Source organism: Dama dama, chromosome 9, assembly GCF_033118175.1.
Source record: "Dama dama isolate Ldn47 chromosome 9, ASM3311817v1, whole genome shotgun sequence".
NCBI classification, from domain to species: domain Eukaryota; kingdom Metazoa; phylum Chordata; class Mammalia; order Artiodactyla; family Cervidae; genus Dama; species Dama dama.
In genome coordinates this window covers 83,381,047-83,408,979 of record NC_083689.1, presented here as the reverse complement: position 1 = coordinate 83,408,979, position 27,933 = coordinate 83,381,047, and the positions used below count along the sequence as shown (strand labels likewise).

Here is a 27,933-nt window from a genome sequence, read left to right as displayed (position 1 = left end):
GTACTGTGCTTTCAGACTCAGCTAGAGAACTGCCTAGGGTCCTTACTTAATGAGTTTACTAGCCGAGTTTCATCTTAATAGAAGCAATTGAGTTCTAAAAAAACAATTTTTTTTAATCTCAGCTCAATGCAGTATCTTTCACAGCTATAAAAAAACAAACAATACACTTATTTTAAAATAATGAATACTAAGTTAAAATAAATGTGACATCCAAAGAGTCACTTAGTATTATTATTACAAACACCAATTTTCTCATTTACTCATCATTCTCTTCAAAAATCTAAAATATATATTTACCTTTTAACAAGGAACTTCATATTTGTTGCTCTCCTTTATCCTTAATGATCCCTTTCATTTACTAAATCTTAAATCAGTGAAAGACAGTCCAGCTTATAAAGGCTATAAAAAGCCTAAACCAATGAATTGTGAAGCAATATTAAAATTAGGCAGCAGATAAATGTGAAAATGTAGACTTAGCAAATAATTTTTTTAACTATCAGAATTTACCAAATTTAAAAGGAAAGAGGACCACAGATTACTCTTCATATTATTCTATTACTATACTACCGAGGAAGTCCAATTTGCTCTGTTAGTCTATCAGTGTTTTTTACTTGATCATCTTGTCTGCCCCTTAAGGGTAAAATTCATCACTGATGACCACCCACATATTTAGTAAGCCCTCTGATTATATGAATATGTAAGTAATCCATGTTAAACTAATTTTTCTGATAATATTATTACAATCAAAGGTCCTCAAAAGGATCATCCCATTTTGCCCTTTCTCTAAGATCTTCTAGTCACATTCACAGGACAGGAACTACTCGGCCAAGAAAATCAAAGTTAAATTCCAGAAAGGTTCCCAAGGAGGACTTATGCATCCTCTTTCAGCACTTCAGGGCTGTAGAAGGAGCCAAGAAACTCTGGTTCTCTTTACATATGTCCACAAAAATGATCCAAATAATGCTATTTAAAAGAATTTTATAATTTAAAAGTACCATAAAAAAATAATGTTTAGTACAAATAATAATATGCAATACTAGTAATGGGGAAAACATACAAAATCTAACAGACCATAAAATGCCAGAAAAAATATTTTCTTTTCTAAACTCTCCTGAGACATATGTCACTGCTTCTGAGAAGATTTATTCCTTTTGGTATCCTTTAACAAAGTGCCTAACACTTAGCAGATACTCTAAAATATCTGCTGAATGAAGTGGTGAGTTAAAAAAAAATGAAATTAAGAAAAATAAAGGCACTAATTTACTGAGGTTAGTGTAACATAATTTAGTATGTAGAAATAATTACTTAAAGTACACTTAAAGTATAAGCAAATTATTTAAAGTATTACTTAAAGTTTAGCATATATGTACAGTCAATGTTCAAAGGCATTTTTATTTTGAAAAAAAAATTTTCAATGAAAAATCTATAATTTGTTTACTCCAAGGTTACTTATAGTACTACTATGCAATAAACTATACAGTAACAGAGATGTTTGTAACTAGATATTGTTTATTAAAATAACTACAAATTAACTAAATTTAATATATGATATAGTACAAAACCTTCAAAATGCAAATAAGTACAAACTAAATAATTCCTCTTAATAAACTCAGCCATTCAAAAAACATTTAATCCTGCTGTTTAACATGGGTGTTGGATGTCCGTTCAAAATATCCTTTAACTTTTTTCACCTACATGTTTTCAGGCACTAAAAACCCCCTCATCTAACCTATGTCCTCTTCTGCAAGCTCTTTATATCTTGCCCTCATGGTATTTTCCAACCGTCTGCCTTACACAAAGAGTCCTTGCTGGCATTGGCTTGTTGCTAGTCAGTATTTAGCTCTCTCTTTCTGTAGCTAAGAGAGAGCAACCATCTGCTTCCCACAGCTTTTCATTCCTATGATAGCTTTCTGCTTTTTCCTCTTCCAACTCAGAAACAGAAAGTAAGAGATAAAACAAAGCATTTTAGGTCCACAAGAAACAGTAGAATACCCAGGAGAGTTTCCTCCCAATCAGAAAAATGCTTCCTTAGCAACCAAGTTACTAAGGCCAATTAACCACCCTTCTCTATCAATATTCAATTTACATTGAAACCCTTTTTGGTTAAGCTTTTCAGTTTTACAATGAGCTTTCTGGCAAAGAAAAAGGTAACTTCTGTCTTAAAGGAGCCAGGACTTTTCTCCTAAACGTAAGTGTGATTTGAACTTAAAGTGTGAGGTGATTTCCTAACACGATGTAAAGGACTGTAAACATAGAAATGGCACAGAAATTAAGTGCAATCAACCAGCACAGGCCTAAAATGAGAGTGAAACATTTCAGAACAACCAGAGACTGAAAACCCTGGAGAATAAGAAATATGGAAAAGATGCTTTGTAGCTGTCATGGCCTTATACTTGCCTTGTCTGATTTATGTCCCTTCCTCACCACCAACAAAGCCCAGGTTACCACTAAATAATCACAACATCAGTAAAATTCCAGAGAAAAGATGATGTAAGAGAGAAGCACAGACAGTATCAAAACCAAGGAGTTTGCTTTCAGACAAGAAAGTAAACATTGAAAACTAGTGAGGAAACAGCATTTCAAAGTTATGAACTAACTTAGAAGTAGTTAAAACTATAACACCTTTAAAGTAAACAAGGTGCTTTTATAAAAACTTACACATGGATTGAAGGCAGGAGGAGAAGGGGACCACAGACGATGACATGGTTGGATAGTATCACTGACTCGATGGACATGAGTTTCAGCAAGCTCCGGGAGCTGCTGATAGATAAGGAAGCCTGGCACACTGCAGTCCAAGGGGTCGCAGAGTTGGAGATGACTGAGCGACTGAACTGACACATGTACAATGAAAATTCTCCCAAGAGTTCAAGCCATGAGACAGAGGCTACAATTTTCTCACAATTAAATTATTATACTGTATGTCAGCTAAGGTAAAGAACATGACAGAAATTTTATACGATAGGTAATTACTTATCTTCCGATGTTCATTTTCCAGGTCTTAATGAAGCAGACTCCTTTGCTGAATAATTTTAAAGTTTCTTTAAATCCTATATATAATGCAAAATGAAACAATTTGTATATACAATTTATAATAGGCACTATAAATAATTCTTTATCAGTTTGGTAGCAGCTCTCCAATGTCAACATGCAATATCACTATCAATTCAGTTCGGTTGCTCAGTTTTGTCTGACTCTTTGTGACCCCATGGACTGCAGCAAGCCAGGCTTCCCTGTCCATCACCAGCTCCCAGAGCTTGCTCACACTCACGTCCATCAAGTCAGTGATGCCATCCAACCATCTCATCTGCTGTCGATCCCTTCTCCTCCTGCCTTCACTCTTTCTCAGCATCAGCGTCTTTTCCAATGAGTCAGCTCTTTGCATCAGATGGCCTAAGTACTGGAGTTTCAGCCTCAGCATCAATCCTTCCAATGAATATTCAGGACTGATTTTCTTCAGGATTGACTGACTTGATATCCTTGCTGTTCAAGGGTCTCTCAGAAGTCTTCTTCAACACCACAGTTCAAAAGCATCAATTATTTGGCGCTCAGCTTTCTTTATGGTCCAACTCTCACATCCATACATGACTACTGGTTAAACCATAGCTTTGACTAGACAGAACTTTGTCGGTCAAGTAATGTCTCTGCTTTTTAATATGGTGTCTAAGTTTGTCAATAGTTTTTCTCCCAAGGAGCGTGTGTCTTTTAATTTCATGGCTGCAGTCACCATCATCAGTGATTTTGAAGCCCAAGAAAATAAAGTCTGTCACTGTTTTCATTGTTTTGCTACCTATTTGCCATGAAGTGATGGGACCGGATGCCGTGATCTTTGGTTTTTGAATGTTGAGTTTTGAATACCACTATATCTCGAAACAATCCTTGCTATTAAATCATAATACAGAATTTCAGAACTTGTTTTGTTTTCTAGCATTGTCACTTAACCTTCACAGGACTCTCTTCTATCCTACTTCCTCAGAGATTTATTCTCAAACAGTGACACTACCTTAAGGATGCTCTGATAAAAATTCACATTAGTTAGTCTTTGGTTCCATTATCCTATGCAATCCTCACAACCACCCTGTGAAGCAGGGATTTACCACGCTCTTTCCCAGGTGAGGTGTTTGATGTTGAAAAAGAGTGGGAAAAGGAATGTAAACTTTATGAAATGCCTACCACTTTTTCAGCCATGATCAGATGCCTTCTTCCATGACATCGTTTAATAGATAGACCCCAATTCCCCACTTCCTGACTCCCTCAAATATTTGGAATCCATGTTTATAGATAAGGGATTTGAGGCTCACAGAGGTTTAGTCACATGTTCAAAGTACACAGTTATAATAAGGAAAAGTAGGCATTTAAAACCAAATTTGCCCATCTCCAAAGCCGTTGTTCTTTCAACCATGCCACACCACCTGCTACCCAAAGCCCACAGCAGCAACGTTACAATACTCTCTGAATCCCTTCCACTGACGTTAGCAATCATCAACGATCTAAGTAATATTTTCTAAATGTGAGTCATGAGCTCTTAGGAGATTCTAAAATCCATCAGCCAGCATTTTTTAAAAAATAAAATAAAGCAAAACAGATTAATAGAGTAGGTAGATCAAAAAGAATAAGAATTGTTTCTTGTGAACCCTGGCTTCAGATATGCGTGTGTGGTGTGTACTGGGTCCTGATGTAAAATGTATTTCTTATTGTGAGTCTACATCAAAAAAAGTCTGAAAGCCACTGGTCTCAGACGATGGTCTCACACAGACCTGGCACATAGGAAGACTTATCAAGGGACTGGAAACTACTGAATGCTCAGCTCTATTCATTTAAAATTAACATTAGGAAACACAGACAGGAAGCCCCTTCTCAGACAAGGAAGAAAAAGGATTACCTAGAATCAGCATAGGAGGAGGATGCTGATTGTATAATTACATACCTCCTTCACAGCAGCTCCAGTCCATCAAGCAGATAGTATAGTTTATTTTTTACAGCACTAATTATGTAATTATCCATAACATTAAATCAGTTCGACCTGATTCAGTCTATCAGAGGTTTCCTGAAACATTCATTTGTTTATTATTTTTAAAAAGAACACTAAACTACCAATTATCTTGTATGTAAAACCAGTGTGGAGGCTGGCAAACTTTTCTTGAAAAAGATTTGTCAAATATGCCACTTTTGGCCCTTTGGGATAAATGGCAATTGAAATTTCATCTTAATAAACCCTGGTGCTTCTACAAGCAACAGATTTCAGACCTGATTATTTCCATTTATTTTAAGGTAAAGTTATTTTTCACCCTTAGGCACATAAATATAGAGATAAACTTTAACAAATATTCCTGGCCACTTCACTTAATAAGTACCATTTAATAAACAGACAGAAATTGATAACAACAAAATATTTATTTGAGTAGTACACTGGAGAGAGTGGAAATTTTGGATAATTCCATCCAGAAAAATCAAATATAGGCTCTATTAGTTTCAGACAGTCATATGCCAGGCACAGTGGAATCAAAGTGATCTAACCAGGACAATGCTTAGAGTCTAGTAGCAAGGTTCAGAATCACTATTCCAATTTGAAAATGTTTTGTCTCCCTGTAAAAATAATTCATCCACATTTTTAATAAAGCCAATTTAACACTGAGCATTTCAGGTCCTAGCTGAAAAAATATTGGAACCTACATGGGTCTGATTATATAAGTAGCAATATACATATACAATTGTCCCCAGTTCTGGGCAATAATTCTGTAGTAAAACCACATTCTATATAATAGTCTTTATCTAACAGTTAAAAAAATCCTGCCAAGTAGCTAATTTCATTCAAGCTAAAAAAAAAAAAAACAGTCTTTCAAACATCCAAAGATTGCTGTCTTCCATGGTATTTCACATTTCCATTTCAACATTCAATTTCTTAAGACTGCTTTTGAGTCCTGCATAGAATATTATGCTGATGGGTATTTCTTTCACTCCAGAAAATATTTTTTAAATTAACCTTTTCAATTTAACTGAAAATCAATTTAACTGACTTCCCTGGCAGCCTAATGGTTAAGACTGTGTGCTTCCACTGCAGAATGCACAGGTTTGATCCCTGATCAGGGAACCAAGATCTCACATGCCTTGCAGTGCAGTCAAAACAAAAACAAACAATTTAACTAAGGAATAAAAGGAATTTTAAACATAGTTGATTAAAAAAACTTTTAAAAACTCAAATATTTTAGACTCTATTTAATCTTTTGTGAGAGCAAATCTCATTATAGTATATTCCAATGGATCTCTCTCCACACATGATGTTTCCACAGATTTCCCAAAAAAAAAAAAAAAATTCAAAGGAGGAGGAAGAAATACTAAACAGTGGTTTCACTTTCATTTATTTTAGATTTGATTATAAAATCAAGATATCCCCATAAAGTTTGAAACCTCCAATTAATCTATTGTTTTTTTTTTTTTAACCTATATCATGGAGAGCAACTCAAACTCATTTTTTTGTCAATAGGAGAAACAATTAGAGCAATTAAAATAATACACTAAGTGTTCTTCCCCAGAAATAACTGGTTCCTTTTAGACTTTTATAACTGGACAGAAGCATTTCACATTGAAAATCGGATTTTCATACAGAAAATTTCAGCTCAGTATTCTCTCAAGTACACATCTGCTGCTAGAAATGATCATACTTTTGACTTTTAAAAAACACTTCAATATTAGAACTATACATAAAGAAAGCTTTGTGATATAACTCACTGCTGAGTTAAAATACAGTGGGTATGGCAGGTGCCTTAGCCTTAGCAAAGGCTTTTCTACTGGCTTGAAAAACAGAAAGAGAATTAGTTACCTATCTGGATTGATTCAATTTGATTTCTCTCAAAAAACAGATTCTCTCTTTGCTCTGCCACAGCAAATAGAGCACAGAGAATTTCAAAGATAGGAGTAAACTTAAGAAGCCTTTAGGTTACATGTTCTCACTAAACCTAATATTTTCTCTGAATTTTGCAAAGTGATATTACTCAGGTACCAAGAGCCTAGAGAAGAAAGATTTGAGAGAGTATGGGGCATGTTTCTGCTTCCCTATAATACTTCTTGGTTTCACAGCTGAACACTAAGGTCTTTTAAGACCGCGCCCCCCCACCAAAATTTTATTAGAAAGTTCAAATAGTTTTAGTGCAACATCTCTATATGTGATTTCTGATGAGTTCTAAGAATAAGTAAACACACATTTCTGTCAAAGCATAGTTAAAGAAATGTAGTCTGTATAACAAATACTGTATCTAGTGCAATAATCCACAATTTTATTAGAAATGAAAATCCTAATCAGACCTGACTGATTTTCAGAATATCCTATACTCTCCTCTCTCAAACACACCACTCCGTGGCATATATTTACACTATAAATTAAATAAAATTTACTTTGCCTTTGAACATTTTCATATATATACCACAAGAAAAACACAAAACAGTATTGTGGGATTGAGGTTTGCTGTATTAATAGTTATTTACTTTAAAAATCTACTTATCTATCAGCATTAGATTCATTAAATCAATAAATAAACACTGACTATTAGAGGTACTTTCATTTGTATCTACACACATTAAGTATAATAGACTTTCTGATATGTTAGCACTGCTTTAATAATTACATTTTCAAATACTAGAGGTAAACATGCTTATTACTCATCATTTACATTTATCAACATGTCTATACTTCAGTCTAAAAATAGCAGTTGCTTTACAGAGAAATTGTTAACACTGAGAACTGTAGCTTGTCATTTACTCCATTATATATATAAAAAACCCATAATATTCTGACATATGAGTCTATTTCAGACATACAAAATAGAACTCATCCTAGAAGCCACTTAATAAAATCCTTAGGGCAAATGAGTATATTTGAAGACCTGGTTACATCAGAAGATCATCCTTCTCTGAATATGTTCTTTTGGTAATTGAGATCATTTCCTGTTACTGATTCTCAGCTTTATGCTTCAGGGAATTTGTGATAAGTTGTTTTTTGTTCAGGATTTCCTATAATGTTCTACCTGCCCTGGACTGAGGAAAGTCCCAGTTACTGGACTACAAGGCCCTAGGACAAAAATCCCTTTTTCCAGTAGTATACTATTGCTATTCTTATGACTCTATCATTTTCATAGTTTTAAAAAATGGAATCTAAAGGTGTATCCTCAGGCTTTAAAGTAATGAAGATAGTAAATGAATAAATAAAATACGCTCAATACCCATCTCTGATACCTCTTCAAAAGGAAGAAATGAAACTTCAGACAGAAGAATCCGAACTTCAATAATATAAAAAAATCACTGACCAACCTAAAACAAATATTTATGGGTACCTAAATTGAATTAATCAAAGCGCAAAATCTGGGCTATCTCTATTCTATGAAAATGATTCAGAATTCCATATATGAAGATGGTAGCGATAAAAAGAAAATGCAAAGCAATGTTAGACAAAAGCTATTTCTACAGGAAGAACTTTCAGGCACTTCCCTCTTCTAAACATTCATTAATAATTTTTACTACTGGTTATTAAAAATCAATATTCATGTTGAATATTCATCTCATTGTTTCCTTTTATTTAGAGTGGTTAATGTTAAACATGATTTTTTAAAAAACCTTATACCCTGTTTCTCTAGAATTGTAGATTCTAGAGAATTGTAGCTAGAATTGTAGCACTGTAGCCAGAATTCTCTAGAATGGTAGCCATCATACCCTATATTGGCCAGTGAGTTAATCTGCTGTTGTGCTGTGTCAGTCGTGTCTGACTCTTTGCAGCCCAGGGGACTGTAGTCTGTTAGGCTCCTGTGTCCATGGAATTTTCTAGGCAAGAACACTGCATCAGGTTCCCATTTCCTACTCCAGGGGATCTTCTGGACCTAGGGATTGAACCTGTGTCTCTTGTTTTTTCTGCATTGGCAGGTGGATTCTTTAGCACTGGGAGTTAATTTAGAACCTTACAAGATAATTTTAAAGTTTAGCAGTTATTTTGCAATAACATTCACCTGAGGTTTAAAGGTTAACGGTGACTAATTTTCCTCAAAAATAATTGTCTGACTTGAATATAGAGCCTCTGCTACCACTTTCACTCTCAAACTATTATTTTATTTTTATAAATAAAGCAATGAATCTCTCTTGGTCACTGGTAATGAAAAGATCTTGTTCAAGTCTTGTTTGTTACTTCACAAACTCAGAAAGGTCACAAGCAAATCACAGTATCTACTCTCAACAATAAATGTCTTATCTAATGAATAATCATGTAAGAACTCTTGTCCCCAAAACCAACACTAAGAAACCCCAATATACTTAATAGATTTCTGAATATCATCTCACTCTTTTAAGTATCATTTTAAATTACATTTTAAAAATTCAAACAAGACATAGATTATGATTTTAACAAATTACTTCACTCACATATTCCATTATATTTCTTTGATTTTTAAATTCCTGTTTATTGCACATAAACTCACGGGCATAAAAATCATGAATCCAGCTACCCCTCTATAGTCAAGACTACCAGTTCTGATTGGAACAGAGAAGTGATCTGATTTCCCACTTCATACATGGCCAATCTTTTTTAGATCTTTTTTAAAGTAACTACCAGAAGAGGCATTCTTTCAAATATCTTTAAATAGGAAATGTTACGTACAGATATGATGTGCTAAGTCACTTCAGTCGTGTCCAACGCTTTTGCGACCCTATGGATGGTAGCCCACCAGTCTCCTCTGTCCATGGGATTCTCCAGGCAAGAATACTGGAGTGGGTTTCATGCCCTCCTCCAGGAAGATCCACGGGATCTTCCTGACCCAGAGATCAAACCCAGGTCTCTTTTGTCTCCTGCATTCGCAGGCAGGTTCTTTACCACTAGCACCACCAGGGAAGCCCAGTTATGGATGGGGCTCTAAATTCCAAAGTCCCCTGGCCCAGTCTTCTATACAATGTGGGACCCCTTTCTACAATATTAGAGGCTAGGTTATAAATTGGTGGCCTAAGGACCATTTTCAGCCCATACACATAGTCTATTTAGACTAAACAGAATTTTTTTTTTTACTTAAATCAACACATAAACCCAGATCTTGCCTTCTCTTGAAAATCCACCTGGAGATGCATTTCTACTGTCCCTCTGGATGAACCATTCCCCCTCCACTTTTCCACAGGTCCCACCAACTCCCATCAGCCCACTTCATTCATCACCATCCTGGTGCTTTAAACATCTGAACATTTCTGTCAGTGACCACTGTTTTGGAGAAAAGCTTATCCACTCTGTGGCTAACATCTCCAAAAAGTGAAGGGATCTCACAGCTTTGCAAGCTGACCAATTTCACTGTGAACAATCTAAACAGTAGAGACTTGTCTAGAGTAATTTCTAGTTACTCTGTCTCCTCAGAAACAAAGTGAGTCTACTCTCTCTTCCACGGGAAAGCTTTCTAAATATCTTAAGACAATTAACCATCCTAGGTCTTTAGTTCTAATTTAACATCCCCAGAGTTCCCAATAGTCCTCATAATATATATTTTCAAGCCTACCCATGGCCCCCAGCGTACTTCTTTGAATGGATAAATCCCACTTATGATCAATTTTCAACTATTATTTATGAATTCATTCATCATGTACTCTATCAATGTTGTTCTGTACATACAATAAGGTAATATTTCCTTGCTCTATAGCAATGATTTTCAAACTATCTGGTCTCAACACCCCTTTACACTTTAAAAATTCATTGACGATTCCAATGAACTTTTTGTTTAAGAGAGTTATGTGTATGACATTTATTGTATTAGAAATTAAAATTGAAATTTCAAAAAAATATTAGTTCACTTTAAAAACACATGGTAATATAACAGCAAATTTCTATGAATGATAATATAACAGCAAATTTCTATGAAAAAAATAAGTGTTTTCCAAAACAACATAAATTAGTAAGAAAAGCAGTATACATTTTGGAAATATTTTTAGTGTCTAACTTAATTAAAGACAGCTGGATTTTTATAACTGTTTCTGCATTCACTCCGTTGCAATATCACACATAGGTTGCCTCTGGGAAACTAGGGGAGAATGAAAGTACAAAATGTAAATAATATCTTAACATTATTAAATATATTTGACCTTGTGTACCCCTTGAAAGGGTCTCTGGGACCCTCCAGGGGACCCCAGACAATATTTGGGATCCAATCATGCTTTCATTAATATGGCTTAGGTTCCAGCTAGTTTCTCTAGCATCCGTGGCATTTTTTTCGCTTACCTTGAGCTTGTGGTTAGCTAAAATCATTAGCTCTTTCTCAAACAAACTGCTGTCATGTCAATGCAGGCCTTATACTTCCTCACAGATGACATTTGTTGGTTTTAGGTTACCCTTTGGTAGTCGACACTGTTGCTGCCCTTCCCAGGTCCCCTTAAGGCCAGCGCACCCATTCACACCCAGCTGTTATAATTGTTGGCTGATAAAACACAGCAGCCCCCTTCCCTGAAGAATTTCTCAGTGATACTGGACATCTTGCTTGGAAGCCATGTCTACCTCCACATCAGTCAATGACAGACTGACACATCAATAAACATTACAGAGTACAAAAGGTCAGCCTCAAGGACACAGGTGAGACTAATTTTGGGTATCTATGCTCCAGAGTTCTAAGGAGATCAGACTAAAGCTTATCTCTAGTGAGACTGCAGTCTCCTTAGCTTTTACCCCATGTTCTTTCCTGCTTCCATCACTCCCTTTCTCCTAAGAACATATCCCTAATAAGTCACTTCAACAGGAATCTCCATCTCAGGCTCAACCTAAGACATTTTTCATTTCATCAAGATTATTACAGTATCAACTCTACCATACATTATATTAACTAGCCGTCTCAGCTGTACATCTAAAATATGCCAAGAGTTCCATTATAAAGTACTGCAGTGGTGCTTAGAGCGTGGTGGTCCCTGTACCAGTAGCATCAGCATAACCTGGGAACTTGTAAGAACTGCAAATTCTCAGGCTCCAGTCCAAACCTACTGAATCACAAAGTCCATCACAGAGATGTGCCATAAGCAACTAATCCACTACTGTTGGATATTTTAGTTGTTTCTACTTTTTCCTATTATAAATAATGGTAAAATGAATATACTTTCATGTAAAATTTGAAAAAGTTTTAAATGAATACATGTAAAACTTTGTGTACATTTCTAATTATTTTCTGCAATTTACTTTGATGTAACAGCAGTGCATCAAAAAGGAAGATAGATGAATAGAGGGAGGGATATATAATACAGCAAGCACAGCAAAATGTTAATGTTGGAATCCAAGCAATGAGTACATGGATGTTCACTGCAAAATTCTTTTGACTTTTTCATATGTTTGAAATTTGTTGGGAAATGTTGAAAATAAAAAATGTTGAAAAAAATTATATTTTATGAAGCTAAATTCCTAAAATTGGAATAGATAATGCATAGTATGTGCACATCTTTAAACTTTGTGAAGTTAAAACATCAACCAGAAAGTGTCAGTTCCTTCACACTGTCAACACCACTTTTTAGTGCTTTTCAAATGTCTGCCAACTTGTTAGGGAAGAACTAGTAATTTATCTTTTAAATCATCATCTCCATGTGCAGTTTTGAAGTTAATATATAATGAACTGAAAAGCTTCCTAACATGCTTGGCTTCATACATGATGTTGGTTATTCAAATCATGAAACAGTAATCAAGGTTTGAATACCTACTCAAGATCCCCTGGAGGAGAAAAATGGCCACCCACTCCAGTGTCCTTGCCTGAAAAATCTCATGGACAGAGGAGCCTGGCAGACTACAGTGTAAAGAGCTGCAAAGAGTCAGACACGACTGAGTGACTAAGCACTCAATATACTAAGAACACTAACAAAAAAACCTTAAATCAATATATATAAATCAGAGGCACTTACTTTATTACGAAACACAATATCCTCAAGAATAAATTGCAAAGTAAATTATACAGGCAATGGGACTATCCTGCTGGTCCAGTGGCTAAAACTCCGAGCTCCCAATGCAGGGGGCTTGGGTTCAAACCCTGGTCAGGGAACTAGACCACATGTGGTACAACTAAGACCTGGTGCAACCAAATATAAAAATCCCTTGGAGTACTTTAAAAAAATAATAAATTTAATTTTAAAAATAAATAAAAAATAAATTACACAGGCAACAGTTACTTCCAGGCCAGCATTGTACACAGGCAGAAGGGGTTAGGGCTCAACTGTCACAAAAAAAGTCTCCTTTCCCATTTTACTAGGATATTTGGAATTTTAAGCATTAGATTTCTTTCTTTATGTTGAGGCAATTAGATCCCCACTGATTCAATTTTAAAATTCAAGCATTTTTACTTCAATATGGGTTCACATAATTATCGTTCATCCATTGGATGGAATGCAATGGAGCCATTAAAAAAGAACTACAGCTATCTACATCTACTGACATGGAAAGAAGTCCATGCCATATCTGTTCATTGCAGAACACAAGTGTGTAAGTGTGTGTGTGACAGAAATATGTGTAAGGATACTTACCAAAATATTCATAGTGGTTACCTTCAGTTGAAGGATGTATGGGAGTTTTTATACATTTTTCTATTGTTTATTTTTACAATGGATATATAAAAATTTTTGTTAACAACATGAAGTAGAATAAGTCTATTTGCATTTTGATAAAAAGAAAGTTGAAAATATCCCAGAAAACCATTATGCCATTATTAGTACCTTATTAAATTTTAATTTAGCAAGATTTTCAAGTTAAGGTTAAAGTCCCCTAAAGAATGAGACCCAGATCCAGCATATTTTAAAGGACATAGGAGAAAAGTTAAAGATAGACTAGGTAAAGAGAGCTCCATCACGCATTACGCAGCTAAGGCACGGCCTGTATTATCCTGAGGGGATTTCACTGGAAAAAATAAAAAGCAATGGAAGGAATCTGTAGTTTTTAGATCTAAGAGAAATCAAAAGGGTGAAGCCTTGTGAAAACCTGTACAGACCCAGAGTGAATCTTAACTTTACCACAGTTACTGATTTCAATATTATAGAAGAAAATACCCCTTAGAAATGATGTTCACTTCTCCCCTTACAACAGGTTCAGGATCTGATGGCAGTTAATTTTTTTAATATATTTATTAGATTTAAATTTTTACTTTATACTTTACAAAGACTAAACAGAAGACCATGATATGTTAAATCACTCACCTCCACAGGAAGAAATGTCTGTACATGGTCAGATGTTCCTTGATGTGACACTGCAGTTTCATTTTTAACTTGAAAATGTGTTTTGCACATGTAGCCATCGGAACAGTCCTGTGTCCCATCACCAAAGAATACATGAGAAAATGCCAATTATTGTGAGAACTCATCATTCTACGAACCACAGTGTCTCATAAGTTCCAAACCAAGCAATGAAAAACTAAGTATATTAAATGAGATGAGATAATATGGATAAATTCATCCAACTCATCCTGCACCCAGTAAGTACTCAATAAATAGAAGTTTGACGCCCCTTCTTTTCTCACCTGTTAATGATGTTTCCCCTTCTCAGAGATTAAATACCTTTTTCCTCCAAGCATTTCAAAACATAGAATTCATAGAGCACATAGGTTGGCAGCTGTTTAAACATGTATCAACTTATAGAAATGTCTTGTCATATAATATTGATATTCATTTCATAGCATATAGAAAAATAGAAATTTTAGGAGGACTTGCATCTTGAAGCTAGAAATGATCCTCTGTTTCAATTTCTTGCTCAAGGCAAGATCTCCATTAAGAGGTCCTGGAGAGGTAATCATTCAGCCCCTTCCAGAGCACTTCCAGGTACTCACATGTCACCCCCTTACATAACTACCACATGCATTCTGGTATACAACACACTGTTCACTGAGAAAGTTTAGTTCTATATTGCACTGAAGTGTATCCTTAACCTTAATTCACCAGTTAATTCAGTTGACCTGAATTAACCTTAATTCACCAGTTCTAGTTATGCCCTCTGGAGTCTAAACTCTTTTCCAGAGTCATTCTTCAAAGAGTTGAAGATAATTTTCACTGTTCTCAAATGTTGGAAGGTGTAATTTCCAAGCCGTTCACCAGCTGCATTCTCTCCTGCTTCTTGTATAATGCATGCATACTAAGTCACTTCAGTAGTGTCCAACTCTTTGCAACCCTATGGATGGTGGCCAGCCAGGCTCCTCTGTCCATGGGATTCCCCGCAAGAATACTGGAGTGGGTTGCTATGCCCTCCTCCAGGGGATCTTCCCAAACCAGGGATCAAACCTGCATCTCTTAAGTCTCCTGCACTGGTAGCCAGGTTCTTTATGATTAGTGCCACTTGGAAAGCCCCTTCTTATATAATCAGTTCATTTCAGTTCAGTCACTCAGTCATGTCTGATTCTTTGCGAGCCCACGGACTGCAGCACACCAGGCTTCACTATCACCAACTCCCAGAGCTTGCTCAAACTCATGTCCATCGAGTCAGTGATGCCATCCAACCATCTCATCCCCTGTTTTCCCCTTCTCCTCCTGCCTTCAATCTTTCCCAGCACCAGGGTCTTTTCAAATGAGTCAGTTCTTTGCATCAGGTGGCCAAAGTATTGTAGTTTTAGCTTCAGCATCAGTCCTTCCACTGAATATTCAGGACTGATTTCCTTTAGGGTGGACTGGTAGGATCTCCTTGCAGTCCAAGGGACTCTCAAGAGTCTTCTCCAACACTACAGTTCAAAAGCATCAGTTCTTCGGAGCTCAGCTTTCTTTATGGTCTGACTCTCACATCCATACATGACTACTGGAAAAACCATAGCTTTGACTAGATGGACCTTTGTTGATGAAATAATGTCTCTGTTTTTTAATATGCTGTCTAGGTTGGTCATAGCTTTTCTTCCAAGGAGTAAGTGTCTTTTAATTTCATGACTGCAGTCACCATCTGCAGTGATTCTGGAGACCCCCAAAAATAAAGACTCTCAGTGTTTCCATTGTTTCCCCATCTATTTGCCATGAAATGATGGGACTGGATGTGATGATCTTTGTTTTCTGAATGTTGATTTTTAAGCAAACTTTTTCACTCTCCTCTTTCACTTTTATCAAGAGGCTCTTTAGTTCTTCTTCACTTTCTGCCATAAGGGTGGTGTCATCTGCATATCGGAGGTTATTGATATTTCTCCTGGCAATCTTGATTTCAGTTTGTGCTTCATCCAGCCCAGCGTTTCTCACAATATACTCTGCATAGAAGTTTAATAAGCAGGGTGACAACATACAGCTGTAACATACTCCTTTCCCGATCTGGAACCAGTCTGTTGTTCCATGTCCAGTTCTAACTGTTGCTTCCTGACCTGCACACAGATTTCTCAGGAGGCAGGTCAGGTGGTCTGGTGTTCCCATCTCTTTCAGAATTTTCCACAGTTTGTTGTGATCCACACAATCAAAGGCTTTGGCGTAGTCAATAAAGAAGAAATAGACATTTTTTTGGAATTTTCTTGCTTTTTTGATGATCCAATGGATGCTGGCAATTTGATCTCTGGTTCCTCTGCCTTTTCTAAATCCAGTTTGAACATCCAGAAGTTCATGGTTCACATACTGTTGAAGCCTGGCTTGGAGAATTTTGAACATTACTTTGCTAGCATATGAGATGAGTGCAATTGTCTGTGTGGTAATTTGAACAATCTTTGGCGTTGCCTTTCTTTGGGATTGGAATGAAAAGTAACCTTTTCCAATAACACTTACTATTAAAATCACTAATAGCTGATGTTCATCTAATTGTGATTGGTTTCGTTTTTTAAGGCAAAACTTGTTTGAACTTAATGAAGTCATGCATAAAAATTTAGTAATTCTCATGCACATACTCACGTCTTAAAGAACATTATTAATTCTCCACCAAAATGTTACACTAACATTCGCATTTCAACAGAATTAAAATAATTATAAATAAGAAAAACATGGTTACTTAATCTGATGTAGTAAAAAAATATATGTACAGAATAGCACTCAAACTAAAAAATTCATAATTCTCTTAAATACTTTTACCAAGATTCAAAAATCCAGTTTTTAACTATAAAATAAGGAGATTTCATAGTGTTTGTGAGCCATTTAAGATTGAATATGTTTTCAAATGTGTGTCATAAAAACTATGTAAGAGCATTTGATATTAGGTAATATCTTGGGTTGAATACTGTGTGTGTGTGATCTTTGCACATGCTAATCTTCTCTGGGGTTGAATACTATTCTTCCAAAATTCATATCCACCAGAAACCTTATTTGTGACCTTATTTGGAGATAGGGTCTATGTAGCTGTAATCAAATTAAGATGAGATCATACTGGAATAAACTAGACCCTAAATCCAATATAACTTGTGTCCTTATGAGAAGAGGGAAATTTGGCTATGGAGACAGACACAGGGGAGAAGGTCATGGGGAGAAAGAGGCAAAGACTGGAGTGATGCATCTATCAGCCAAAGAATTTCAAGATTCCCATCAACTAACCAGAAGCTAGAAAAGGCAAGGAAAGGTTCTTCTCTAGACCCCTTGGAGGGACCATGGCCCTGCTGATACCTTGATTTCCAACTTTCGATTTCAGAACTTTGATAATAAATTTCTGTCTTTTAAACCATAAAGTTTGTGGTACTCTGCTATGGAAGCCCTAGGAAACTAATACAGAAATGATATTTTCTTAAATCTGATGGCACCTTTATACTTGCTATTGTTGTTTAGTTGCTAAGTCCTGTCCAACTCTTTGCAACCCCATAGACTGCAAAATGCCAGGCTTCCCTGTCTTTCACTATCTCCCAGAATTTGCTCAAACTCAAGTCCATTGAGTCAGTTATGCTATCCAATCATCTTATTATCTGCCACCCTCTTTTCCTCCTGCCCTCAATCTCTCCCAGCATCAGAATCTTTTCCAATGAATCAGTTCTTCTTATCAGGAAGCCAAAAGATTGGAGCTTCAGCTTAAACATCAGTCCTTCCAATGAATATTCAGAGTTGATTTCCTTCAGGATTGACTGGTTTGATCTCCTTCCAGTCCAAGGGATGCTCAAGAATCTTCTCCAGCACCACAACTCAAAAGCATCCATTCTTCGGTGTTCAGCCTTCTTTATGGTCCAACTCTCACATCCATACATGACTACTGGAAAAACCATCGCTTGCATCTTACAAATCTTTGTCAGCAAAGTGATGTCTCTGCTTTTTAATATGCTGTCTTGGTTTGCCAAAGAACAAACATCTTTTAATTTCACAGCTGCAGTCACTGTCCACAATGATTCTGGAGCCCAAGAAAAGAAAATCTGTCACTGTGTCCACTTTTTCCCCATCTATTTGCAATGAAGTGATGGGATCAGATGTCATGATCTTAATGTTTTGAATGTTGAGTTTTAAGCCAGCTTTTCACTCTCCTCTTTTACCCTCATCAAGAGGCTCTTTAGTTCCTCTTCACTTTCTGCCATTAAAGTGGTATCATCTGCATATCTGAGGTTGCTTATATTTCTCATGGCAATCTTGACCCCAGCTTATGATTCATCCAGCCTGACATTTCACATGATGTAATATGAATAGAAGTTAATAAGCAGGGTTAAAATATACAGCCTTGACGTACTCCTTTTCCAACTTTGAATTAGACCTTTGTTCCATGGAAAGTTCTAACTATTGTTTCTTGACCTGCATGCAGGTTTCTCAGGAGGCAGGTAAGGTAGTCTGGTATTCCCATCTCTTTAAAAATTTTCCAGTTTGTTGTGATCCACAGAGTCAAAGGCTTTAGTGTTGTCAATGTAATAGAAGTTGATGTTTTTCTGGAACTCCCTTGCTTTCTCTATGATCCAGCAAATGTTGACAATTTGATCTCTGGTTCCTCTGCCTCTTCAAAACCCAACTTGTACATCTGGAATTTCTGAGTTCACATACTGTTGAAGCCTAGCTTGAAGGAGTTTGAGCACTGAACTGAAGTGAAAGTCACTCAGTCATGTCTGACTATTTGGGACCCCATGGGCTGTAGCCCATGAGGCTCCTCTGTCCATGGAATTCTCCAGGCAAGAATACTGGAGTGGGTTACCATTTCCTTCTCCAGGGGATCTTCTCAACCCAGGGATCAAACCCAGTTCTCCTGCATTACAGGCAGATCCTTTACCATCAACTCACAAGATAATTTGAGCATTACCTTGCTAGTATGCGAAATGAGCACAACTGTACAGTCATTTGAACATTCTTTGGCACTGACCTTCTTTGGAACTTGAATGAAAATTGACCTTTTCCAATCCTGTGGCCACTGCTGAGTTTTCCAAATTTGCTGACATATTGACTGCAGCACTTTAACAGAACCATCTTTTAGAATTTGAAACAGCTCAACTGGAATTTGATCACCTCCACTAGATTTGTTTGTAGTAATGCTTCCTATGGTCCACTTGACTTCACACGCAAAAATGTCTAGCTCTAGATGAGTGATCACACCATCATGGTTATCCAGGTCATTAAGACCTTTTTGTAGAGTTCTTCTGTGTACTCTTGCCACCTCTTCTTAATCTTTTCTGCTTCTGTTGGGTCCTTGTTGTTTCTGTCCTTTACATGCCCATCCTTGTATACAATGTTCCCTTTGTATCTCCAATTTCTTGAAGAGATCTCTAGTCTTTTGCATTCTATTGTTTTCCTCGGTTTCTTTTCATTGTTCACTTAAAAAGGCATTCTTATCACTCCTTGCTATTCTCAGGAACTCTGCATTCAGATGGTATATCTTTCCCTTTCTTCCTTGCTTTTTGCTTCTCTTCTTTTCTCAGCTATATTTAAGCCTCCTCAGACAACCACTCTGGTTTCTTGCATTTCTTTTTGGGGGGATGGTTTTGGTCACTGCCTCCTATACAGTATTACAAACCTCCATCCATAGTTTTTCAGGCACTCTGTCTACCAGATCTAATCCCTTGAATCTGTTCTTCACCTCCACTGTATAATCATAAGGGATGTGATTTAGGTCATACCTGAATGGTCTAGTAGTAGTCCCTACTTTCTTCAATTTAAGCCTGAAGTTTGCGGTAAGGATCTCTATGATCTGAGCCACAGTAAGCTTTAGGTCTTTTTGTTTTGTTTTGTTTTGTTTGGCTAACTGCATACAGCTTCTCCATCTTCGGCTGCAAAGAATACAATCTATCTGACTTCGGTATTGACCAGCTGGTGATGTCCATGTGTAAAGTAGTCAGTTGTGTTATTGGAAGAGGGTGTTTGCTATGACCAGTGTATTCTCTTGACAAAACTCTGTTAGCCTTTGCCCTGCTTCAGTTTGTACTCCAAGACCAAACTTGACTGTTACTCCATGTATCTCTTGACTTCCTACTTTTGCATCTCAATCCCCTATGATAAAAAGGACTTTTTTTTTTTTTTTTGGTATTAGCTCTAGAATGTCTTCTAAGTCTTCATAGAATCACTCAACTTTGGCTTCTTTAGCATTAGTGGTGTGGGCATAGACTTGGATTACCCTGATGTTGAGTGGTTTACTTTGCAAATGAAACAAGACCATTCTGTGGTTTTTGAGGTTGCACCCAAGGATTGCAATTTGGACTTTTTTTGTTGGCTATCAAGGATACTCAAGCTCTTCTAAGGGATTCTTGCCCACAGTAGCAGATATAATGGTCACCTGAATTAAATTCGCCCAATCCCATCCATTTTAGTTCACTGAATCCTAAAATGTCAATGTTCACTCTTGCCATTTCCTGCTTGACCATGTCCAGTTTACCTTGATTCATGGACCTAACATTCCAGGTTCCTATGTAATATTGTTCTTTACCTCTTGGGACTTTGCTTTCATCATCAGACACATCCACAACTAAGTGTTGTTTCCACTTTGGCCCAGCCTCTTCCTTCTTTCTGGAGCTATTTCTCTGCTCTCCTCAGTAGCACAATGGACACCTTCTGACCACGGGGGCTCATCTTCCAGTGTCATATCTTGCTGCTTTTTCACACTATCCATGGGGTTCTCAAGGCAAATATACTGGAGTAGTTTGTCTTTCCTTCCTCCAGGGGACCATGAGAGTCTGTCAGAACTCTCCACTATGACCTGTCCATCTTGGGTGGCCCTACACAGCATGGCTCAGAGCTTTATTTAGTTATGCGAGCCCCTCTGCCACAACAAGGCTGTGATCCATACCTCAGTCAGCTGGACTGTCATCCCTCTGGATTCACACAGGGAACCTGCTGTTTGACCATGATCAATACTAGTTCTGGTTGACTGCAGTCAACTCATTCAGACTGGTTGATGTCACTATCATAGATGGTTAAACGTCCTGAACATCCCTCCTGCCTGTAAAGTAAGCCATTAAGTATCAAATACTATTATCTTTTATTATTTCACTAAGGTTCTACATTTTGTAGATGGAATTATTGTTGTATTTCCAGTGAAAGCTATTCTCTTTTCTCCGATATTTGACCCAGAAAGGTAAAACTCTGGCAGTATTGGCAGCCATTATGTAATTAAATGGAGCCTGAGGATAAAGCCAACACAGAGGGAAACAAGACCATAAGATGTATAAGATTCTGATTACACTATTTACACCAACCATACCTGAAGCTAGCTCTGCCCTCAAATTTTCAATTACCTGGCCCCCAAAAGTCCCTTCTTGGCTTTATCTAATGTGAGTTGGGTTTTCTGTCACTTGTAACCAAAATAATCTTTTTATAAAATGACATATATTGTGTTTATTAGTTGAAAAGGAGAAGATTTTCTACTGTATTTGTATTATCATTCATTATGATAGATAATCAATAGTTGATTATATACTATATAAGTTGAGTTCTGACAAAACATTTACCAAATACAATAAAACCATAATAGTATGTGTTTCTGAGAAAAAGTGCTCACAGTCTGCAATTTTAAAATAATCTGGCAATAGAAGGAAAAAGTCTTAGGGTGTTCAGAGAAAAGTTAGAGCTAAATTGTGTATACTGCATATAATCCATCAAATGAGGGTAACTTCTATTTTGTATTTTTAATACCTGAGTGTTGGTCATACAACCTCTTCCTAAGGGAAGCTATAACTTAGTAGAACTCTAATTACAATGCAAAATACACCTCCTTTGACATCAAAGAGGTGAGTCAGAAATTCCTGTGCATCTATGTTACAAAATCTAAATAAATTACCTGGTATCTTTTCCAATGAGTTAGGATAGAGATGTGTCATTTTTAGTGTTACTTATAATTTAAACAATTTAAATATCCATTTTAGGAAATTTCTGATACTATTTATTAATGTCTACAGGGAAGCACAAAAGGGTTTTTATTTTTTACCTCATGCTATATTTGGTCATGGTGATTTTCTTTTCAATATCAATCTCTTAATAGACAAGATTAGTCTTGAAAAATTAAATATAGAAAAAGGAGAGCTTTACAGTATTTCAAACATTTACTTTCACAGAAGGAGGCCTTTCTCCCACACCATTTTAACTTAAGGTATAAAAATATGTTTTGTTCCTCACTGTTGAAGGATGCTTTTTTAGAAACAACAAATGTAAAAATATGAGAACTGCCCTCTAAATTGGCACTACAGTCCATCATGGCCAGCAAACAGAATTGAACTCAAACCTCCCCCTGAAAATTCCAATGGACATTCCTCTCTAGCTTCCCTGCAGACTTACTGTACTTACTATAGCTTACAATTTAGCATTAACCTCTTTAACTTTCTAACATTGATTAGTCTCACTTTCTCCAATGATCCTAAGCTCAGGCCTAGGCCCTATCGCTAGAGGAAGGGAGGTCCTTACTGTAGAATCTGAACCATCTTCCATATAAAAAACCTTATCCCCACAGAGGCTGAAAACACCCTGGACCTTCATGGGAGAAGATGGAACAAAAGGAAATTTATACCTCACCCAGTTCCACCCTCCTGCTTTAGCAATAAGAAGGTGAAGGACTGAAGTGCTTTGAAGAGACTTGTCCTACAACCAATTAGGGGCAGAGCTGGAAGTGGAAAGCAGGTCTTGTGGCCTGAGTTCTTTCTACTATACTAAGCAAGTTATGCCAGAGAGCGGGATGAGAGCAGAAAGATCCTCATTGACACTCATGGGCTGGGGGAAGCCAGGTTCTGCACATGAAATAGCTCATGCCACTCAAGTGCAGTCTGGGACCACAGCCACAGCATCACCTGGGAGCTCATTAGACATGCAGAATCCCAAGCCCACGACAGACCTCGTGCATCGAAATCAGTATTTAACAGGATCCCAGGTGATCTGGATGTACAATCAGAAGCACTGAGACAGGAAGACTGCAATCCTTGCCTCAAAGAGATAACAAACTGTACTAAAAAGTGGTTCTCAATGCTAGCTACATATCTGACTCACCTGAGGAGTTCTGAAAATGCTGTTACTAGGGTGCCCCCTCAGACCAGTGAAGTCAGACTCTTTCCAGTAGACTCTAATAAAAAGAAAACACTACCTCACAGTCAAAACTCCTCATGTTATCTACATGAAATATCAAAATAAGGAATAAAGATTTAAATAGAAAAACAATACCATAAATGTGTTCAATGTAAACACTGGAAGACTATAATAGCTCTTATGCATTCATGTATTTATTCTTATTATTTTATTTTTTTATTTTTGGCTGCACAGCTTGCAGGACTTTATTTCCCTGACCAGGGATCCAACCTGTGTCCCCTGCAGTGGAAACGCAGAGTCTTAACCACTGGATCACCAAGGAATTCCCTAAAAATTGTTAAAAGATATTTACAAAGTAAATAAAAACTTTGACATCACATAAAATATGCACTCAATATGTCAGCAAATTTGGAAAACTCAGCAGTGGCCACAGGACTGGAATAGGTCAGTTTTCACTCCAATCCCAAAGAAAGGCAATGCCAAAGAATGCTCAAATTCTTTGAGCACAATTGCACTCATCTCACACGCTAGTAAAGTAATGCTCAAAATTCTCCAAGCCAGGCTTCAGCAATACGTGAAGCGTGAACTTCCAGATGTTCAAGCTGGTTTTAGAAAAGGCAGAGGAACCAGAGATCAAACTGCCAACATCTGCTGGATCATTGAAAAAGCAAGAGTTCCAGAAAAACATCTATTTCTGCTTTATTGACTATGCCAAAACCTTTGATTGTGTGGATCACAATAAACTGTGGAAAATTCTTATAGAGATGGGACTATCAGACCACCTGACTTACCTCTTGAGAAACCTATATGCAGGTCAGGAAGTAACAGTTAGAACTGGACATGGAACAACAGACTGGTTCCAAATAGGAAAAGGAGTACGTCAAGGCTGTAAATTGTCACCCTGCTTATTTAACTTATATGCAGAGTACATCTTGAGAAACGCTGGGCTGGAAGAAGCACAAGCTGGAATCAAGATTGCCAGGAAAAATATCAATAACCTCAGATATGCAGATGACATCATCCTTATGGCAGAAAGTGAAGAAGAACTAAAGAGCCTCTTGATGAAAATGAAAGAGGAGAGTGAAAAAGTTGGCTTAAAGCTCAACATTCAGAAAACAAAGATGATGGCATCTGATCCCATCAGTTCAGTTCAGTTCAGTTCAGTTCAGTTGTTCAGTCGTGTCCGACTCTTTGCGACCCCATGAACTGCAGCACGCCAGGCATCCCATCACTTCATGGCAAATAGATGGGGAAACAGTGGAAACAGTGGCTGACTTTGTTTTTTTGGGCTCCAAAATCACGGCAGATGGTGACTGCAGCCATGAAATTAAAAGACGTTTACTCCTTGGAAGGAAAGCTATGCCCAACTTAGACCGCATATTAAAAAGCAGAAACATTACTTTGTCAACAAAGGTCCGTCTAGTCAAGGCTATAGTTTTTCCAATAGTCATGTACGGATGTAAGAGTTGGACTATAAAGAAAGCTGAGCACCGAAGAATTGATGCTTTTGAACTGTGGTGTTGGAGAAGACTCTTGAGAGTCCCTTGGACAGCAAGGAGATCCAACCAGTCCATCCTAAAGGAAATCAGTCCTGGGTGTTCATTGGAAGGACTGATGTTGAAGCTGAAACTCCCAATATTTTGGCCACCTGATACGAAGAGCTGACTCATCTGAAAAGACCCTGATGCTGGGAAAGATTGAAGGCAGGAGAAGAGGACGACAGAGGATGAGATGGTTAGACAGCAACACCTACGCGATGGACATGAGTTTGGGTAAACTCCGGGAGTTGGTGATGGACAGGGAGGCCTGGCAGTTCATGGGGTCGCAAAAGAGTCGGACATGACTGAGCGACTGAACTGACTGACTAAATTATTAATAAATTCTATTGCATAGGAAAATTCTTAAAGTCAAAAGGCAAATATCAAAATGTGAAAAAAAAGATTTGTAGCTCAAATAGAAAAGGACTAATTTGTCAACATATAAATGGCTTTAATTTCCTCAATATATGAATAGTTCTAACAAAACTAGTTCTAAGAAAAAGACCAATAGCCCAATAGAAAAACAAGCAAAGAATATAAATAGATAATTCACTAAAAGAGGAAGTATACCTGGATATTAATCATATAAAAATATGTTCAATGTTACCAATAAGAAAAATGCAAATTAAAACTATGTGATACCATCTTTTACCTATCATATTGGCAAAAATCAGAAAGCATTAAATACACTGTGGATAAAACAGGCAGGCACTCTCATACATTGCCAAGGACAGGATAGTTTAAATTAGTTTAACCTCCCTGTGGAGCAAGTTGGCAATATGAATCCAAACTTAAAATGCACCTACTTTCCATCCAGAAACGGTACTTAGAGAAGTCTGTCATACAGAAACAGTTGTACATGTAGGGAGTAAAATTCATGCAATGATATGTATTAAAATATTGTTTTAATAGCACAATATTGTAAATAACCTAAAAGCTCATTGGTAAGGATTGGTTAAATAAATTACAGTATTAAAAAAAAAATTATGGTATACCCAAATAATAGAATGCTATGCAGTAATAAAAAAGTGAGTATGTTTAGTAAGTATTCATATGGGATAATAATCAAAATAGATCATTAATTTAAAAAATATACAGAATAGCACGTATACGTGTATTATGCTACAATTTGTTTCAATATAAATTCATGTGCTTGTGTACAATGAAAATATCTGAAAGGACACCCAAGACACTGGTATGAGTGGTGATCTCTGAGGTCTGGGTAAGGAGAGTGGGAGGGTTAGGAAGGAAACTTACATTTTTAGTGTACAAACCCTTTGGTGCTTTTAAAGGAAAAACACTGTATGTTAAACAAATACTTTATTGATTGCCTTTTGAATGGTATACCTCCAGGCCATCACATTGCTGCATTGGATTCCAATCATGAATTTCTCGGGGAAAAATGTTCTGGAAGCCTTAAAGAACTCTAGAGAGACGAGCAAGTTTTCTAGTGTTGTACTAAATACACACTGGATGGAGATCTAAGGATTTCCTAACAGAACATGTTTGGGTCTGCTTTCTTACAAGCTGTCATAAGCTATGCCACCCAGAAAGCTATGATATGCTTGCCGGAATCCAGCTACCCAAATAACTGTGGGGTTTTTGAAGCTGAATTTTAATAAGCTTTAAACAATCTACTCTAGAAAACTACTGCTGTCTAAAATATTAGGTGGTTATCTAAGGGCCTCAGCCCTGCTTTGGAATAAAGGATTGCATATAGGACATAAAGTCAAATTTAACTACCCAGAATGACCAGCTGCAAGAAGGGTTGGCAATGCCATTGGGGAGGAATTAAGAGGAAGTTTCTAGGTCACTGCCAGCACTGAACAAATAACAGGACCTTCAAGGTCAATGTGACCCTGAGGAACAAGCCAAACCTAGGCCACAGATCTCAAGAGGTTGTTCTTTCCTTCTGTAAGAGATCAAACCAATACTACCAGTAGCTGTCCAGAGTTAATTAATCTTGAGGGCAAAAAAAAAGAAGGAAAATTGCTGCTGAAAAGCAAAGCTTACACTGGGTAGTTCAGACAATAAACTAGTATCTGTTCATTTTTTAAAGCCTAAAACTTAGATGGTATAGAAAGGTGACTGATAAGGATTTCGAGATCCTCCAGAACACAATTTTGAATATGTTAAAATGTCTCCTTGTGCCCCAGTCTTACTAATCCATACTGCTACATCTTCTCAATACATGTATCAAAGTTGACCATGGCTGACTCTGATACCTCTGAGTCAATATCAAGAGTGACTAGATCCAGTCAAAGCAATTCATGGGTAACTGCTGGCCTTTGACTCGCAAAAATTCAAAAAACCAAAAACTTAGGAAAATTAAAATCCAAAAATAAAAGTAAGTGTACAACATATTTCACCCTTGAAAAAGACCTCCGCACATCTTTTCCCTGGACTTGTGGTATTTTAGAGTTTACTAAACATGGCATAACCATTACTGAACAGTCCATCAACACCTTCTGGGGAAAGAGTTGGAGATACACCTCAGACAAAGAACCTGCCTGCCAATTCAGGAGACAAAAGAGACATGGGTTCCATCCCTGGTTTGGGAAGATCTCCTGGAGAAGGCAACAGCAACCCACTCCAGTATTCTTGCCTGGAGAATCCCATGGACAGAGGAGCCTGGCGGGCTCCAGTTCATGGGGTCACAGAGTCGGACATGACTGAAACAACTGGGCATGCACGAGGAGGCAGAGGCTGTCCTTCTGGGAAAGCATTCCATCTTCTATTTTATGTGTTGTCCCATCCAATAGAGGCCAATATCCCTTGCTTCGCCATTTGCACAACATGACCCATAATGATGATTGCCTTTATCTGTGTAACCTAAGGTGTGAATGCCTACTGAACACATTGGTTCACTAGCTGGGAATTAAACCACAAAACATGGTGAGCACTGTTCCTTGATTGGAAGTTTTCTGGCTCTGTCAAGTTTAAAAGAGCTTTCTTAGTGTGGTCATGGTATGAAACTAAAAGAGAATCTGTGGGATCTTAACTTGAAATATTCTCTCTAAAGCAGCCATGTGGCAGAGGGTTATACTACTGCCTTCTACCACAATATTTAGTAGCAGTTACTCTTGTTTATACTAGCATG

The 27,933-nt window shown here is 37.1% G+C and overlaps 1 protein-coding gene across 3 annotated transcripts in view; it reads right to left on the bottom strand.

Annotated features, from left to right (window-relative positions):
• The window catches only part of ATG10 (autophagy related 10), a 254,085-nt gene that overhangs the window by 163,712 nt on the left and 62,440 nt on the right, over positions 1 to 27,933 (bottom strand). For all 3 annotated transcript variants that reach the window (XM_061151949.1, XM_061151950.1, XM_061151951.1), the window contains exon 3: positions 14,161 to 14,268. In XM_061151949.1, coding sequence (XP_061007932.1) covers positions 14,161 to 14,268 — 108 coding nt within the window. The remainder of the gene's footprint in view (positions 1 to 14,160; positions 14,269 to 27,933) is intronic.